The sequence below is a fragment of the Bufo bufo genome, chromosome 2, assembly GCF_905171765.1.
Source record: "Bufo bufo chromosome 2, aBufBuf1.1, whole genome shotgun sequence".
Taxonomy (NCBI): domain Eukaryota; kingdom Metazoa; phylum Chordata; class Amphibia; order Anura; family Bufonidae; genus Bufo; species Bufo bufo.
Genome location: NC_053390.1, coordinates 786,046,199 through 786,062,729, shown reverse-complemented (window position 1 = coordinate 786,062,729; position 16,531 = coordinate 786,046,199). Strand labels below are relative to the sequence as shown.

At 44.2% G+C, this 16,531-nt stretch overlaps 1 protein-coding gene across 6 annotated transcripts in view; it reads right to left on the bottom strand.

Annotated features, from left to right (window-relative positions):
- Positions 1-16,531, bottom strand: part of MFSD10 (major facilitator superfamily domain containing 10) — a 61,231-nt gene that overhangs the window by 15,067 nt on the left and 29,633 nt on the right. For all 6 annotated transcript variants that reach the window (XM_040419183.1, XM_040419185.1, XM_040419186.1 and 3 more), the window contains 3 exons: positions 15,387-15,498; positions 8,488-8,596; positions 3,495-3,585 (listed from right to left, as the gene is read on the bottom strand). In XM_040419183.1, the coding sequence (XP_040275117.1) occupies positions 3,495-3,585; positions 8,488-8,596; positions 15,387-15,498 (312 nt within the window). The remainder of the gene's footprint in view (positions 1-3,494; positions 3,586-8,487; positions 8,597-15,386; positions 15,499-16,531) is intronic.

The window sequence follows — 16,531 nt, the reverse complement described above, 5'->3', positions numbered from 1 at the left end:
TAGTGTGAAAGTAGCCTTAGAAAATGGAATACTTCTTCATTGTACAGCGAATAACATCTACCACTTTAGTTGCATCACCAAACCCATCTACTCCTCAGCTTCCGGTCGATACAGATACAGCAAGTATTGTATATGATAATAAATCTCTATCTGATGGCCCACAGGATTTCCTGCTCATAAAAACAGTGATATAATGCTAGTACAGCTCACGCTGCCCCCTACTGGCACTGAAGGAAACCTCAGGATGAATTATGTACAATGCAGGAGAATAGCCGGCCTCACATTGCTTTGTGTTTCTTTGATGGAGTAATAAATGGTTTCGAGGGAAAGACTCCCAGAGAGCGGCCGTCATATGTTCCAGATTAGCAGAGTGGGGCGGATGTAAGTGGCCCGTTTCCAAGCCCCAGTCACTGTGTCCGCTGCAGAAATGCTATGTTAAGCAGGGCCCGGTATGGGGATGACTTAATTACTGAGGGGGGGGGAGGACATTATAATACCTTATCAACAACTAAAAACTCAGAAGGTGGAGACCCTCCATAATTACCCACCCGCGGAAGTCTTCCATACTGGGCGATTTGTAACTGAGGAACGTGGGTGAGAAAAATGGTTTAGTTGTGCTTGACGTAAAATTTGAATAAACAAGAAAATAAAAAGTAACCCCAATAAATAGCGTATAACTAGCGGTACATTCACATGACCGTGCGGGTGCTGTGCAACCTGTTGTGGACTGCAAACCGTGGGTCCGGAATACACGGGCACCAGACGTGTGAACTCCGACTTTAATGGGTCCGTGATCCACAAGATGCAGCGATACATATCCTATATTTTGCGGCATGGAGGCACGAACCCGGACACACGGGTCCGGGTCCGTGCTTCCGCACCACAAAATGGTAGAACATGCTCTATATCTTTCGCCGCATCTTGCGGATTGCGAACCCATTGAAGTCAATGGGTCCGCACCTTAATGCAAAGTACACACGGACGGCGCCTGCATTTTGTGGACCCGTAGTTTGCAGTCCGCAACACGGGCACGGCAGCACCACGGTCGTGTGAACATACCCTAAACATAACTGTGATCTCAACCCAGAAATCAACATGGCTGACATAGGAGGAGCCAACAGAACCGGTCGTATTGGTATATTGTACAATAGCCAACACTATACAGCCTCATTTAAGTCCTGAAGCTTTCTAATAGATTTTGTATTTCAGGTCATCACGGTTTTCAAGATTGCTGCTTGCTATTGGTGAATGGAAACATTCTTGCTTACAGTCAGAGACTGAAAAGTGACCTACTTCTGCTCACATAGATGTCGTTACAGTGTGTCATCTGTGAGCAGCGCAAATTTGTAGTTTGCTCATGTAATACCAGTATGTTCTGCAATATGGTACACAGATTATTACTAGGAATGAGCTAATCGACTTCGGATGAAACATCCGAAGTCGATTCACATAAAACTTTGTTCCAGGAGCTCCGTACAGTATTAGAATGTATTGGGTCCGATGAGCCTAAGTTATTGCTTCGCGAAGGTACCACTTGGAACCAAACCCGAGTTCAGGAAATGTTTTTTTACAGTACAAATTAATTTATGAAGTTATTACGCAAAGTCTCGCAAAGCAATAACTTCGGCTCATCGGAGCCAATACATTCTAATACTGTATGGAGCTTCGGATGTTTCATCCAAAGTCGATTCGCTCATCCCTAATTATAACTTAAAGGGGTTTTCTGGGACTGATTGATGAGGGTCCGACACCCTCACCGATCAGCTGCTTGAGTGGGCTGATACACTGAGCTCCATACAATGAGTAGTGGTCATGAAGGGTCCTGCAGCGCTGCACCACTGCCCGGTGTAAAGAAACGTACAGTTCCGATGCCCGTCATTGTCCTTCTTCCCATGTAACTTACCATGGAGCCTTAGCGTCTACCTAAGAAGCTAACATTGGTTGGTTGCAGCAATGCTTCCTTAGCATGAATGCCAAATTGGCAGTGGTGCCCATGTGTCACGGCCTTGCCCATGACCGTGACTCCTTTACCGCATGCGGTTGCCTGCGGTTTTGTATGGGCGTTCAACCACGGGTGAGGGCCGCTTGTCTGTGGCCTCACTTGTGGTTGCCGCGGGCAACCAGTGTTGTTTTTAGCAGCAGAGCAGCCTGAGCGTCGCTAGGTAGCTTGCTGCCCTGGCATGCGGTCACACCTAGCAACCTTTTGTTAGGTGTGTGAGTTATGTGCACGTTTGTATGCACTTTTGTATGTCTGTGTGCACTCTGTTTTGTGTGTGGTGTGCACTGACATCTTCCCTTCACTGTGGTTGCCCGTGGCAACGTTTGGTTGTATGTGTACATGTGGTGGCAGTGTCCCGGCCTTCGGGCTGTCTCCCAGGACACGCTTGCCACCCATGTCGTTGCCTGTGGCAACAGCCACAGTGTGTTTGTAGTTTTGACACTTCCCCTTTATGTTATGTTTTCCCTTCTGTGGTATTGGAAGGGTTAACTCCCTTTCTGTGTGTCTGAGTCACGGGGTGTGTCTGACTGTTGGGTGTGGCCTCTTGGCCCTATATAGCCTCAGTTGTAGGCAGTGGCCAGAGAGGGTGTTTCAGCCATGCTGGCTGTAGACATCCTCCTGGTTACTTCTCAACTGCCAGTGGGGGCCAACCTTCTGGTCATAAGCTATATTTATGTCCTTTGGTGTCTGGAAGATGTGTTTGCTTTTATGTTGTCTTATTGCTCCTGGGTTCCCGTGTGTTGTGTGTTTGTGTGCTGTGTCCTGCTGTCTGTGGGCAGTACACCCACATGGGTTCCAGGCTTGGTTGTCTGTGGCAGGTCAGTGTGATGTTTGTGGCAAGTACCTGCCACTGCCACAGGTTGCACTTGTTCCCCTTTTCCCAACAGCTTGGCCATTGAGGCTCCTGCTCCTCCGTGTCAAGGAGGAGTAGGTTGCCTTACCCAGCTCCTAGCTCAGGGATCTGCGGAGGGTAAGATAGGGCTCCGAGGTTCCGGCGCATGGGCCCTCCTACCTTAAAGGTCGGCCCATGCAGGTTAGGAGTTAGGGTCAGGGTAGGGACGCTGTAGGAGGTGACCTGCTCCCTGTCCTGTGGCTTCATGGCCGTGTAGCTACTTAAACACCTGCCACCTCACGGCTGAGGGTTTCCCCCATCCTCAGCCGTGACACCATGTTATTCAGTATTACTGATTTTTGTTCTTGGGAGAACTTCTGCTGGAATCTTGAGGTTCACCTAAAAACATTTGAGAAGCAAAGATCTAGAGCTTGGGTTACAGTATGTGTGGCCCTGGACTAGGACGACCTTCATGCTCTGCTCTTATTAGGTTCTACAGAATATAGGATCATATCCTTGACTTGAATCATTGAGTAACCCAGCTCTGGAGGATACAAAAAACTTCTATAGCTTCTATCCTGTTATATTTTACAATACGATACATGAAACCATACATCTAAGAGAAGACAAAGTGGAAAGAATATGAGCCATGTCAGAACTTACCAAAAGAATAGAGGAGAAGTCCACAGCCCAGCGTGGTCAGGCCGCCTGCAAATCCTATCAGCAGGAATGCTGGAATGAGAAGAACAATGGCCTGCAGAGCAGGAGACCAGTGTATATGAGGAGGGATATTAACATATAGAGAACATAACCATTAGAATAAAAGATCATAAGGTTAATAAAACACCCTCATGTCTCCAGATGTAAAATAGGAGACGTTTTATAGGCACCAAAGAAACTTCGAGGGCAATTCTGGTAAAACTGGGGTCTTCTATAATTCATTAGGAAATCCATCACACTAAGTATTAACTAGAATTGGGTCAAGGCTGGTAGTTGACATCACCAGATCGCCATGTTCAGTCGTGTAACTATGGGGTCTCAGCGAGTGACCAGGATCCTAAGCCAGGGGGCCCACAGGATCCCCTTTGGAGGACCGTTTCTGCCATGAGGCGAGATAAGCATCTCAACTTAGGCGGCAGCCAGCGAGCTTCAGAGGGTGGGGTCAGCAGTGCACCCATGTTCATGTGGTAACACTCGCTAAACTGACAAGGATACCGCATAGACTCCCTATAATATCCCGCTGTATAGTGCCTTTCTTCAGCACCTTATTACAGAACATATTTTCCCGTAGAAACATTTCTTTTAGTGTAGACTATCTCTGTAACCATTAACCTACAAAAAGGCAGCTCTGTCAACTTAGACAGCTATAATGACCACTTGTACCACATCCAGAGTAAACTAAAAGCCAAACAAGTGGAATGTTTATATCAAAAGGTATCATTTATTATAAAATATAAATAATGGAGAGCAACAGGATGTAATACAGTACACGGAGAAGCACAGGGTAAGTAAATTCAAAGGAACCACCGTAGAACTGCGCAAGATAAAGCACAGTTCGTGCGCAATGTAAAGCACAAATAGGTACGACCAAAAAGCAAAAGCTAAGACTCTGGGAAACCAGATGAATATCACATATATGGTCTCCCCAATAGGGGTATGGTACACAAGTACCACAGGCCAGGTATAGTAACCCCAGAGTCGTAGCTAGCATACACGGTATGATGTAGATATCACAATCAGCCAAAAACAATAATATGATAAATATAAAGTCACTTAGGCTGAAATCAAACCATAACTAACGTGCGCCTAAGTACAAGGGACCCAGCGTGGATACATACAGGGGTACCCCGCACGTAGCATGGAACCGCGCTAAGTACTGGACGTACCTGAAGACATGGTGGCAAGATGAATGACCGGCCCTGGGCGCGAGACCTCGACGCGCGTTTCACCTCAACGGCTCCTGCTCTGACGAAGCCGTTGGGGTGAAACGCGCGTCGAGGTCTCGCGCCCAGGGCCGGTCATTCATCTTGCCACCATGTCTTCAGGTACGTCCAGTACTTAGCGCGGTTCCATGCTACGTGCGGGGTACCCCTGTATGTATCCACGCTGGGTCCCTTGTACTTAGGCGCACGTTAGTTATGGTTTGATTTCAGCCTAAGTGACTTTATATTTATCATATTATTGTTTTTGGCTGATTGTGATATCTACATCATACCGTGTATGCTAGCTACGACTCTGGGGTTACTATACCTGGCCTGTGGTACTTGTGTACCATACCCCTATTGGGGAGACCATATATGTGATATTCATCTGGTTTCCCAGAGTCTTAGCTTTTGCTTTTTGGTCGTACCTATTTGTGCTTTACATTGCGCACGAACTGTGCTTTATCTTGCGCAGTTCTACGGTGGTTCCTTTGAATTTACTTACCCTGTGCTTCTCCGTGTACTGTATTACATCCTGTTGCTCTCCATTATTTATATTTTATAATAAATGATACCTTTTGATATAAACATTCCACTTGTTTGGCTTTTAGTTTATCTCTGTAACCAGGCTTCTGACAGAGCATACTTTTACTTTTGTACTCCATATGAATTCATACAGTGGCGTACCTATAGGGGTCACAGCAGATGCAGTTGCAACCAGGCCAACAGGTCCCCCTCATGACACTAAAGAGCCTTTTACAAGGGTCAACAATCATGGCAATTATTAGGAAAGAGCATTCCTAGGAATGCTTTTTCCTGAAAATTGCCCTGTGCAAAGGTGCCGATCCCCCAACGAACAGGCAAAGGCTTGTGTATCGGGTGAAAACATCTGTGATGCGGACATCTAAATCATAATTTCTGGGCAGCAGATCCCGAATGATTCTGTATGGAGTGGTGAGATCACTCTAGTGATTGCTCGTCCCCATAGAGAGGAGATGATTGCTGTATGTAGATGCAGCTCTCACCTCCTCTGATGAGCGAGAAATTGTCAGAAACTGGCTTTTTGTTCCCGATAACTGCCTACTGTGTTGGCTCCTAGAAACATAGAAACATAGAATGTGTCGGCAGATAAGAACCATTTGGCCCATCTAGTCTGCCCAATATACTGAATACTATGGATAGCCCCCGGCCCTATCTTATATGAAGGATAGGCTTATGCCTATCCCATGCATGCTTAAACCCCTTCACTGTATTTGCAGCTACCACTTCTGCAGGAAGGCTATTCCATGCATCCACTACTCTCTCAGTAAAGTAATACTTCCTTATATTACTTTTAAACCTTTGCCCCTCTAATTTAAAACTGTGTCCTCTTGTGGTAGTTTTTCTTCTTTTAAATATGCTCTCCTCCTTTACCGAGTTGATTCCCTTTATGTATTTAAAAGTTTCTATCATATCCCCTCTGTCTCTTCTTTCTTCCAAGCTATACATATTAAGGTCCTTTAACCTTTCCTGGTAAGTTTTATCCTGCAATCCATGTACTAGTTTAGTAGCTCTTCTCTGAACTCTCTCTAGAGTATCTATATCCTTCTGGAGATATGGCCTCCAGTACTGCGCACAATACTCCAAGTGAGGTCTCACCAGTGTTCTGTACAGCGGCATAAGCACTTCACTCTTTCTACTGCTTATACCTCTCCCTATACATCCAAGCATTCTGCTGGCATTTCGTGCTGCTCTATTACATTGTCTGCCTACCTTTAAGTCTTCTGAAATAATTACTCCTAAATCCCTTTCCTCAGATACTGAGGTCAGGACTGTGTCAAATATTCTATATTCTGCCCTTGGGTTTTTACGCCCCAGGTGCATTATCTTGCACTTATCCACATTAAATTTCAGTTTCCAGAGTTCTGACCATTCTTCTAGTTTTCCTAAATCCTTTTCCATTTGGCGTTTCCCTCCAGGAACATCAACCCTGTTACATATCTTTGTGTCATCAGCAAAAAGACAAACCTTACCAGCGAGGCCTTTTGCAATATCACTTATGAAGATATTAAACAAAATTGGTCCCAGTACAGATCCCTGTGGAACCCCACTGGTAACATGACCTTGTTTTGAATGTTCTCCATTGACTACAACCCTCTGTTGTCTGTCACTCAGCCACTGCCTAATCCACTCAACAATATGGGAGTCCATGCTCAATGACTGCAGTTTATTGATAAGTCTTCTATGTGGGACAGTGTCAAAAGCCTTACTAAAATCTAGATATGCGATGTCTACTGCACCTCCACCGTCTATTATTTTATTCACCCAGTCAAAAAAATCTATAAGATTTGTTTGACATGATCTCCCTGAAGTAAACCCATGTTGTTTTTTATCTTGCAATCCATGGGATTTTAGATGTTCCACAATCCTATCCTTTAATAGGGTTTCCATTAATTTGCCTACTATTGATGTCAGACTCACTGGTCTATAGTTGCTCGATTCCTCCCTACTACCTTTCTTGTGAATGGGCACGACATTTGCCAATTTCCAATCTTCCGGGACGACTCCTGTTACTAATGATTGGTTAAATAAATCTGTTAACGGTTTTGCCAGCTCACCACTAAGCTCTTTTAATAATTTTGGGTGTATCTCATCAGGCCCCTGTGACTTATTTGTCTTCACCTTAGACAGCAAACTTAGAACATCTTCCTCTGTAAAGACACATGCATCAAACGATTTAATAGTCATTCTTTCTAGTGGAGGTCCTTCTCCTTTTTCTTTTGTAAAAACTGAACAGAAGTATTCATTAAGGCAGTCGGCTAGCCCTTTATTCTCTTCTACATACCTTCTGTCCTTTGTTTTTAATTTAGTTATTCCTTGTTTTAATTTCCTTTTTTCATTTATATATCTGAAGAATGTCTTATCCCCTTTTTTCATAGACTGAGCTAGTTTTTCTTCTGCCTGCGCTTTAGAAGTTCTTATAACTTGCTTGGCCTCTCTCTGCCTAATCTTGTAGATTTCCTTATCTTCATTGCTCTGGGTTTTTTTATAATTACAAAATGCTAGCTTTTTATTTTTAATGATTTGGGCCACTTCTGCTGAGTACCACAGTGGTCTCCTCCTTTTTTTGCTTTTACTGACAAGTCTAATGCAATTTTCTGTTGCCTTTAATAATGCACCTTTTAAGTAGTCCCATTTCTCCTGGACTCCATGTAATCCGTTCCAGTCTGATAAGGACTCATTTATGACTAATTTCATTTTTGAAAAGTCTGTTTTTCTAAAATCAAAAACTTTTGTGTGGTGGGACTCTTTCACAGTTCTTATATTAAACCACACTGACTGGTGATCACTAGATCCCAAGGTTTCGCCTACAATGACATCATATACCGAATCCCCATTTGTGAATACCAAATCCAAAATGGCCTCCCTCCGGGTTGGCTCCTCAACCACTTGTTGTAGAGATAACCCCAGTAGGGAATTTAGAATATCTGGGACTGTAAAGGGGCCTTAAGGCTGGTTGCACTTCTTTGATCTCCTGTGCTGAGATGCAGAAAGTAGGGGAGACAGGAGGAGAAGATTTATGGATGCATAGGTTGATCTTTTAAAAAACCTTAAACTTTGGAATAAACATTGCGGAGTATTCCAGGACCATTTGGAATAAGGTTCTACTCAACTACAGGGTGTTGGTGGCCCCTAGGGTACCTGGAGTATCCTGGCATCCTCATCCTCACAGCATGACGTTACTGCATGGTTACCTGTTTGACGGCTTTCACTTCATTTCCCGGTTTGATTCTCCGAGCGTATCCGCCCTGGATCACGGCCATGGTAATTCCGATGAAGAAAAACATCTTCCCCTGCTGCATGCTGCCAGAGAAATCAAACAGTGCAGGTTATGGGGCTGACTTCACAGCCGGGAACATTTACAGTGCGATCCGTAGTGTCAGCGCAGTGTTTACCCTCCATCTGATCACATCCAGATGTTTCCCCAAAATCTCCTCCCAAAGCCACATGTTTGTATCATGGTTGGGGCCTCCAGGATTGTTTTCAGGATAGCTCCCACCGAGGTTGTCACCCAGCTTTCCCAGACTCCTGAAGGTCAGAGCTGCCTAGATGTTCAGCACTGGGCTCTATCAGACATCAAGGCCCTGGTGCAACTCCTACTTCTGCCCGCCACAGTGGCCACATGCCTGCTGCACAGCCTGTTTTTTTGTTAGAGCAGCAATTTGTGCTCAAGAGCTGCTTTTCCTACTGTAACTGTAAGAAGTTGCAGCCCGTATGGACGCACCTAGAGTGCCTTTGGCTCTGTTCTATGCCACCATATGGTGCCTTCATATGGCATAGGAGATATACAGTACTTCTGGGGGGTGTTTCTAGCCTGACTCAAATTGTGCTCCCACCATCCTGGGGAAAGTACAAGGAGGAACTGACGATATCTCCCTAACTTCTGCCCCCTTGCAGTCAGGGAATGGTGCCGCCTGTGGCAAAATTCCTATCTGACCTCATGGACGGTGCAACTTGAGCCCAAAGTTAGGAAAACCCACATGTACATATATATTGTATTCAATTAGTATAGAAAAACTTGTAAATTATTCCAAGCTGTCCGGAAATTATGAGTAAATCAGTGTAGGTTCTAAGCACCATGCTGGCATCACATATGCTGATCCAGGTTCTCCTCACCCTGTCTACATGCCCAGTTACAGAAATTATCTACATAGCCATGTAATATTCGTTTCTGCATAATAAACAGGAATGCAATTAATAAAAACTAAAAAAAAATAAAAACTCCTTCACTGAGAATCTTTCATACAAGGGCAGTGGACATGGAAGGGTTAATGGTGGACATCCAATGATCCCGTGCGGACGGCACTGCGTCCTCGGCACATTTTGTGCCATTTAATCCCACCTCATTCATTTTAAATGGAATTTCAGGACTAAGCTGACGGCAGAGCAGTTTCTGCTAATCAGGCACAAATCAGAGAAGCAAATTCATCCAAATCCAGGCGGGCGCTCGGGGGTGACATTCCAGGAATATTACAGCTCGTCTGCCGCAGGGAGAGGTGCCCCCGGTGTAACCAGGCTTCACCCCCTATCTGATCACTATGTAATCATGACTGAAAGAGGTCAAAATTACAGGGAGACCATCTGCAAGTGGATACTCAAGAGCCTCTGGAGAATGGAGGCCTAGCTCAGGTTGTACCCCTTGTTTTATTAGGTGGTAAAACCGATGAAGATTCCTCTACGGGTCCTACACCCAAGGAAAATGGAAATGGGGGCAAACAAGCACCAAGTCCTCCAGTCCCAAGTGGTGACGGCTTTTGTGGCGTTGTTGGGACATGCCTGCTATGGACAACTTTGCATTGATTTAAACAATGGCCTAAAACACCTAAAATGTCAGGGAAGGATGAAGACCCCGGAGTATAATACCATCCCCTTTTATTGGTATAAGAAACACAGAAAATAGCACAAGTTCAACAGTGCCCATATAATACCACCATTCAATGTACCAATTTTTTCAGATGACACTAAACTGTGTATAGTAATTAACACTGAAGAGGACAGTATACTACTACAGAGGGATCTGGATAGATTGGAGGCTTGGGCAGATAAGTGGCAGATGAGCTTTAACACTGACAAATGTAAAGTTATGCACATGGGAAGGAATAATGCAAGTCACCCGTACATACTAAATGGTAAAACACTGGGTAACACTGACATGGAAAAGGATCTAGGAATTTTAATAAACAGCAAACTAAGCAGTAAAAACCAGTGTCAGGCAGCTGCTGCCAAGGCCAATAAGATAATGGGTTGCATCAAAAGGGGCATATATGCCCGTGATGAGAACATATTCCTACCACTTTATAAATCACTGGTCAGACCACACATGGAGTACTGTGTACAGTTCTGGGCTCCTGTAAACAAGGCAGACATAGCAGAGCTGGAGAGGGTTCAGAGGAGGGCAACTAAAGTAATAAGTGGAATGGGGCAACTACAGTACCCTGAAAGATTATCAAAATTAGGGTTATTCACTTTCGAAAAAAGACTGAGGGGAGATCTAATTACTATGTATTAATATATCAGGGGTCAGTACAGAGATCTCTCCCATCATCTATTTGTCCCCAGGACTGTAACTGTGACGAGGGGACATCCTCTGCGTCTGGAGGAAAGAAGGTTTGTACACAAACATAGAAGAGGATTCTTTACGGTAAGAGCAGTGAGACTATGGAGCTCTCTGCCTGAGGAGGTGGTGATGGTGAGTACAATAAAGGAATTCAAGAGGGGCCTGGATGTATTTCTGGAGCGTAATAATATTACAGGCTATAGCTACTAGAGAGGGGTCGTTGATCCAGGGAGTTATTCTGATTGCCTGATTGGAGTCGGGAAGTCGGAAGTGAGGAAAATTGGCTTCTACCGCAGAGTTTTTTTTTTTTGCCTTCCTCTGGATCAATTTGCAGGATAACAGGCCGAACTGGATGGACAAATGTCTTTTTTTCGGCCTTATATAGTATGTTACTATATAATACTGACATACACTGCCCATATAATACCACCATACAATGTACCATATAATACTGCCACACAGTGCCCATATAATACCACCATACAATGTCCCATATAATACTTCCATACAGTGACCATATCATACCCCCATACAATGTCCCATATAATGCTGCCATACAGTGTCCATATAATACCGCCATACAATGTCCCATATAATACAGCAATGCCACACCCTGCCCAAATAATATCCAATACCATAATGGTTCATTAAGAATTTCGATTGTGAACCCCAATTCCTTCAGGGGCCGTGTGTGATGACAAAGCATGAACACCGCTGTGCTACATATTGGTGCCATATAAATAAATAAAATAGAAATATATTTTTCAAATCATGTCACCAATACCATTCCTATAAAACAGACACCAATAATATTGCCATGCCAGATCCAATAAACGCCCCCCACTACCATACAGTTTCCATATAACAGTGCCATGCAGTGACCCAACACCAGTATGCCAGCATATATGGCCCACCTAGTCTTCTATAGCCTTATACCCTTTTAGTGCTTCTCTCCTCCAATAGAAGGAAGTCCTGAACTAAGGACCCCCCTCTATGATGTTGCTATGCCCTAATATTACGTATGAGAAGGGACCGTCCTGATGAGGCGACCTCTTTGCACTGTAATGTGCACTGCACTGGATTAGTGAATGTCGGATACATACAGCCGTTCCGCTGACGTCCTCAAAACAGGGACACGTGAACGTCCACATAGCGTCCGGGTGCGTCAGTTAATTTTTTCCAGACACATTCAATTTCAATGTATGAGCTTCAGACAGAGAAAGGAGAGAGTTTCTCTGTATGTGCCAAAAAACTGAAGTGTGAATTTCAGCTATGTGGGTGCAGTTGGGATACAACACAGGCAGAGAAGACCGCCACCTCAACCAGACCGTACTCTACAGATGCCATCACTGATTTTTAAGTGAAATTGCCATAAAGTTTTATTTTTTTCTATAAACCAGCAATAAAACCGTTATCCCATCCCCTCATGGAAAGCTCTACCAAATGCCAGGATATTCGTCAGCTATCTTATGTCTATAGTCCTCTACTCCACCAGCAAATGTGCTACCTTATGTCTATGGCCCGCTACTCCACCAGCAAATGTGCTACCTTATGTCTATGGCCCGCTACTCCACCAGCAAATGTGCTACCTTATGTCTATGGCCCGCTACTCCACCAGCAAATGTGCTACCTTATGTCTATGCCCCGCTACTCCACCAGCAAATGTGCTGCCTTATGTCTATGGCCCGCTACTCCACCAGCAAATGTGCTGCCTTATGTCTATGGCCCACTACTCCACCAGCAAATGTGCTACCTTATGTCTATGGCCCGCTACTCCACCAGCAAATGTGCTGCCTTATGTCTATGGCCCGCTACTCCACCAGCAAATGTGCTACCTTATGTCTATGGCCCGCTACTCCACCAGCAAATGTGCTACCTTATGTCTATGGCCCGCTACTCCACCAGCAAATGTGCTACCTTATGTCTATGGCCCGCTACTCCACCAGCAAATGTGCTACCTTATGTCTATGGCCCGCTACTCCACCAGCAAATGTGCTACCTTATGTCTATGGCCCGCTACTCCACCAGCAAACGTGCTGCCTTATGTCTATGGCCCGCTACTCCACCAGCAAATGTGCTGCCTTATGTCTATGGCCCGCTACTCCACTACCAAATGTGCTGCCTTATGTCTATGGCCCGCTACTCCACCAGCAAATGTGCTACCTTATGTCTATGGCCCGCTACTCCACCAGCAAACGTGCTGCCTTATGTCTATGGCCCGCTACTCCACCAGCAAATGTGCTACCTTATGTCTATGGCCCGCTACTCCACCAGTAAATGTGCTGCCTTATGTCTATGGCCCGCTACTCCACAGCAAATGTGAAAATGGACTAATAAGAGTGCAGCTCGTTATGTCAGGGTCATCAGGCTCTTAAAACTAAGTTAAGTGACTGCGCTGCTCTCCTGGAATCCACAAACAGAGAGGATAAGTCGGATGCCAGATCCTTCCTCCAATTTTTCCTTATGCCGCCAAACATTGCTACTATGTCCTAGTGAGGTGCCGCTCCACAGTTTTTTCCACATCCGATTGACCTGTAATTTCAGGAATCAGGGAGCAAAATAGTGAAGCACTGTAGGCACTTTAGGCTAAAAGATGAATTTATTCTAGTCCGGTTTCCCAGAGTCCGCCCCGACCTACGTTTCATCCCTCCTTCTTCAGGGGGGATATACCGTATGCCTCTGAAAAAAAAAGGGAGGAAACGTAGGTTTGGCGGACTCTGGTAAACCAGAATTTTATATCTAATATGCCTTGTTTTAATCGACTGTTGTGAGTAGAATAAATTAATCTTTTAGCCTAAAATGCCTACAGTACTTCACTATTTGATCCCTGATATTACAGGTAGATCGGACATGGAAAACTGGGACACACTGGGACATAGGAGCAATGTTTGGCGGCATAAGGAAGGAGAACTGGAGGAAGGATCTGGCATCCGACTTATCCTCTCTGTCTGTGGATTCCAGTAGAGCAGCGCAGTCCCTTAACTTTGTTTCACTTGCCTAATGTGAATTGAACCCACTTCACGAAGCACTAGCAGCGCTCACAGGAGGGGCTCATGCACTCGAATGTATTTTCTTTCCGTATCTGTTCAGGTTTTTTTGCGGACCGTATGCGGAACTATTCATTTCAATGGATTCGCAAAAAAAAAATGGAAGTTACTCCGCATTACGGACAAGGATAGGACTGTTCCATTAGGGGCCAGCTGTTCTGTTCCGCAAAATATGAAATGCACACGGACGTCATCCGTATTTTTTGTGGACCGCAAAATACATACCGTCATGTGCATGAGCCCTAAGTGATACAACCCGTGTTTTTCTCTGTATATTTCATCAGGCTCTTAGCTTTACTCAATAATCACTGTAATGTAAGGCAGCCGGAAGACTCATTCCTAGGAACCCCCGGCACAGGCACTGATAATGCATTCTGGATCCATTAGTGTCTGCTCATCAATATATATATATAGATTTGCATTTTCTCATATCGGTGTGTCATGCACTCCTTTTCTTTGTTGTGTCATTTTGTAAGTTGCGGGAGTGTACCGTTTACATTGAGATCACAGGTGATTTCATCAATATATATGTATACATGGTGCACGAAGAGATCCTTAATGGTAAGGAAAATCAGTGTATCAGTTACATACATTTAATGCTGCTGCCAAATCAGGGTTATGCTCTGCAGAGACCAGACTAGCACAACATTTCACTGTTTGCTGCAAATTCCCATGGGTTCTGCATTGTAAATGGTACAATTTGCAAATGTTTGAACTTCTTAAAAAATTTAGGAAATCTTTTCCAAGAAGAATCCATAAATTGTATCCTAAGACGAAGTAGTAGGAGTCACATTTTTGTGCACTTGGACCATTTGCTAGCGGGAAACCACGTTCATTCCGAGCTGCCTGTTTCATCAATGTAATACCTAATACTTTCCATGCAGGCATGCAACTGCTATGTGGCCCGTAGGGGAGGTGGGCCCTGCACTGAGCTCCTTCTGTTCCTGACATGAAAACACTGCATTTTGATCTAGCTGCCACTAGAGGGAACTCAATGCAAAGAGATTTGTACAGCTTCCATTGTGGTCAATGGTAACTGTTCACATTCCTATGCACTGAGCTCCCCCTAGTGGTGTCTTCAGGTAGTTGTATAATACACTGGGGGAAGCTGCAGTCAGAGAGCTGTAGGGGGGAGATTTATCAATGTATTTTTGCCAGTTGTCTGATGTAGATACATTGAGAAATATGGTGTTCAGGATGAGAATACAATGAGAGGGAATTTTTATAATGTCATTTTTTTTTGTTTTCTTAACATTTCTTCTGCTTAATAAAAAAATAAATTCAATTTGCCAATAATTTTAAGCATTGTGCTTTGCGTTCCGGGTCATCTGGGAGCACTTGACACACATGTACTGGCTGACTTGGTGGGGCAGGGTCCCCCCACCAAGTTTTGCTATCTGTGCACACCCCTGAAGATTTATATACCATTTATGACCTTGGGATTCCCAAGAAGGACTTCAATAAATCCAGGTTCCAGAACACGGATTACCTGTTGAACTGGAAGCGCTGGTGGGTCAGGAAGCTGATGGTGTACTCAAGGCCAGAGAAGAGGAAGAGGTACAAGAAGTAGACCAGGCCCAGGACACGGAGATTGTACAGACCTAGACACCGGAGAGATTGTGTATTAGACATGTAGGATCAGTGTGTATGGTCGTGGAGATGACAGGATCCATAAACAGGATTTGCTATAGGGGTATACACCAGCTAGAACCACCTCCAGCAGTATCACCAGGGGGGTGAGGAGAGGTGGCACCTCCTGGTGCTGGTTCATGCATTTCCATACCTGCCCCATCCTAGGACAAGAGGATCTGGTGGTTATTCATCATCTTTTCACATTTTTGTAGCAGTGAAAGGCAGAGTGACCCTTTAACATTACAATTAGGATACAGGGTGCATTGATTAAGGCATGTTGGGCTTAATGGTCCAATCTATGCTCACGGGTCATGACCAAGCAGGACTGCACTGGACAAGATAGTTTAGGACAGTTATAACATATAGTATTGAGAATGACTCCACATATACAAAAAATGCTGTATAAAATAAAATTATAAAAATTATATTAAGAAATTATATTAAAATGAAATTAAGTAATAATAATAATTGTATAGATGTCATTCTACTATCCACACGACTTATCATTGCAGTTACAGCTATAAGTGAACTTATGTTAGATACATTACAAGACTTTTTGTATTGGATGGAATGATTTCCAGTAAATACTCCTAATATTAACCATGAGTGCACCCCCTGCTGGTAACTTAAGGAATTACAATGGGCTTCCTGTTTAAATTCATTTATTCATATATTGTGATCACTGTGAAAGGGATGGAAACTCTATATTTACCAGATACTGCTTGATGGCAATAGCAATGAAGGGACATAATATGGATAAGATTCATATCCCCCTCTCCTGACAGGTCTGTTTTAGTAACTACTTGCATTCCCCATGTAATAGCAATTTTGGAAAATCGATTCTTATGAGTCTATGATGTGCCATTCCTTTATTATTACTGCTAGAAGTTATGAATGAACTACTAGCATTTTACATTGAAGATCCAGATCCGTATTTGGGGAATACAATATCTCCTAATGGAGAGCTCCATAAATGACATGAGGATTCTGATAGGCCGAGCC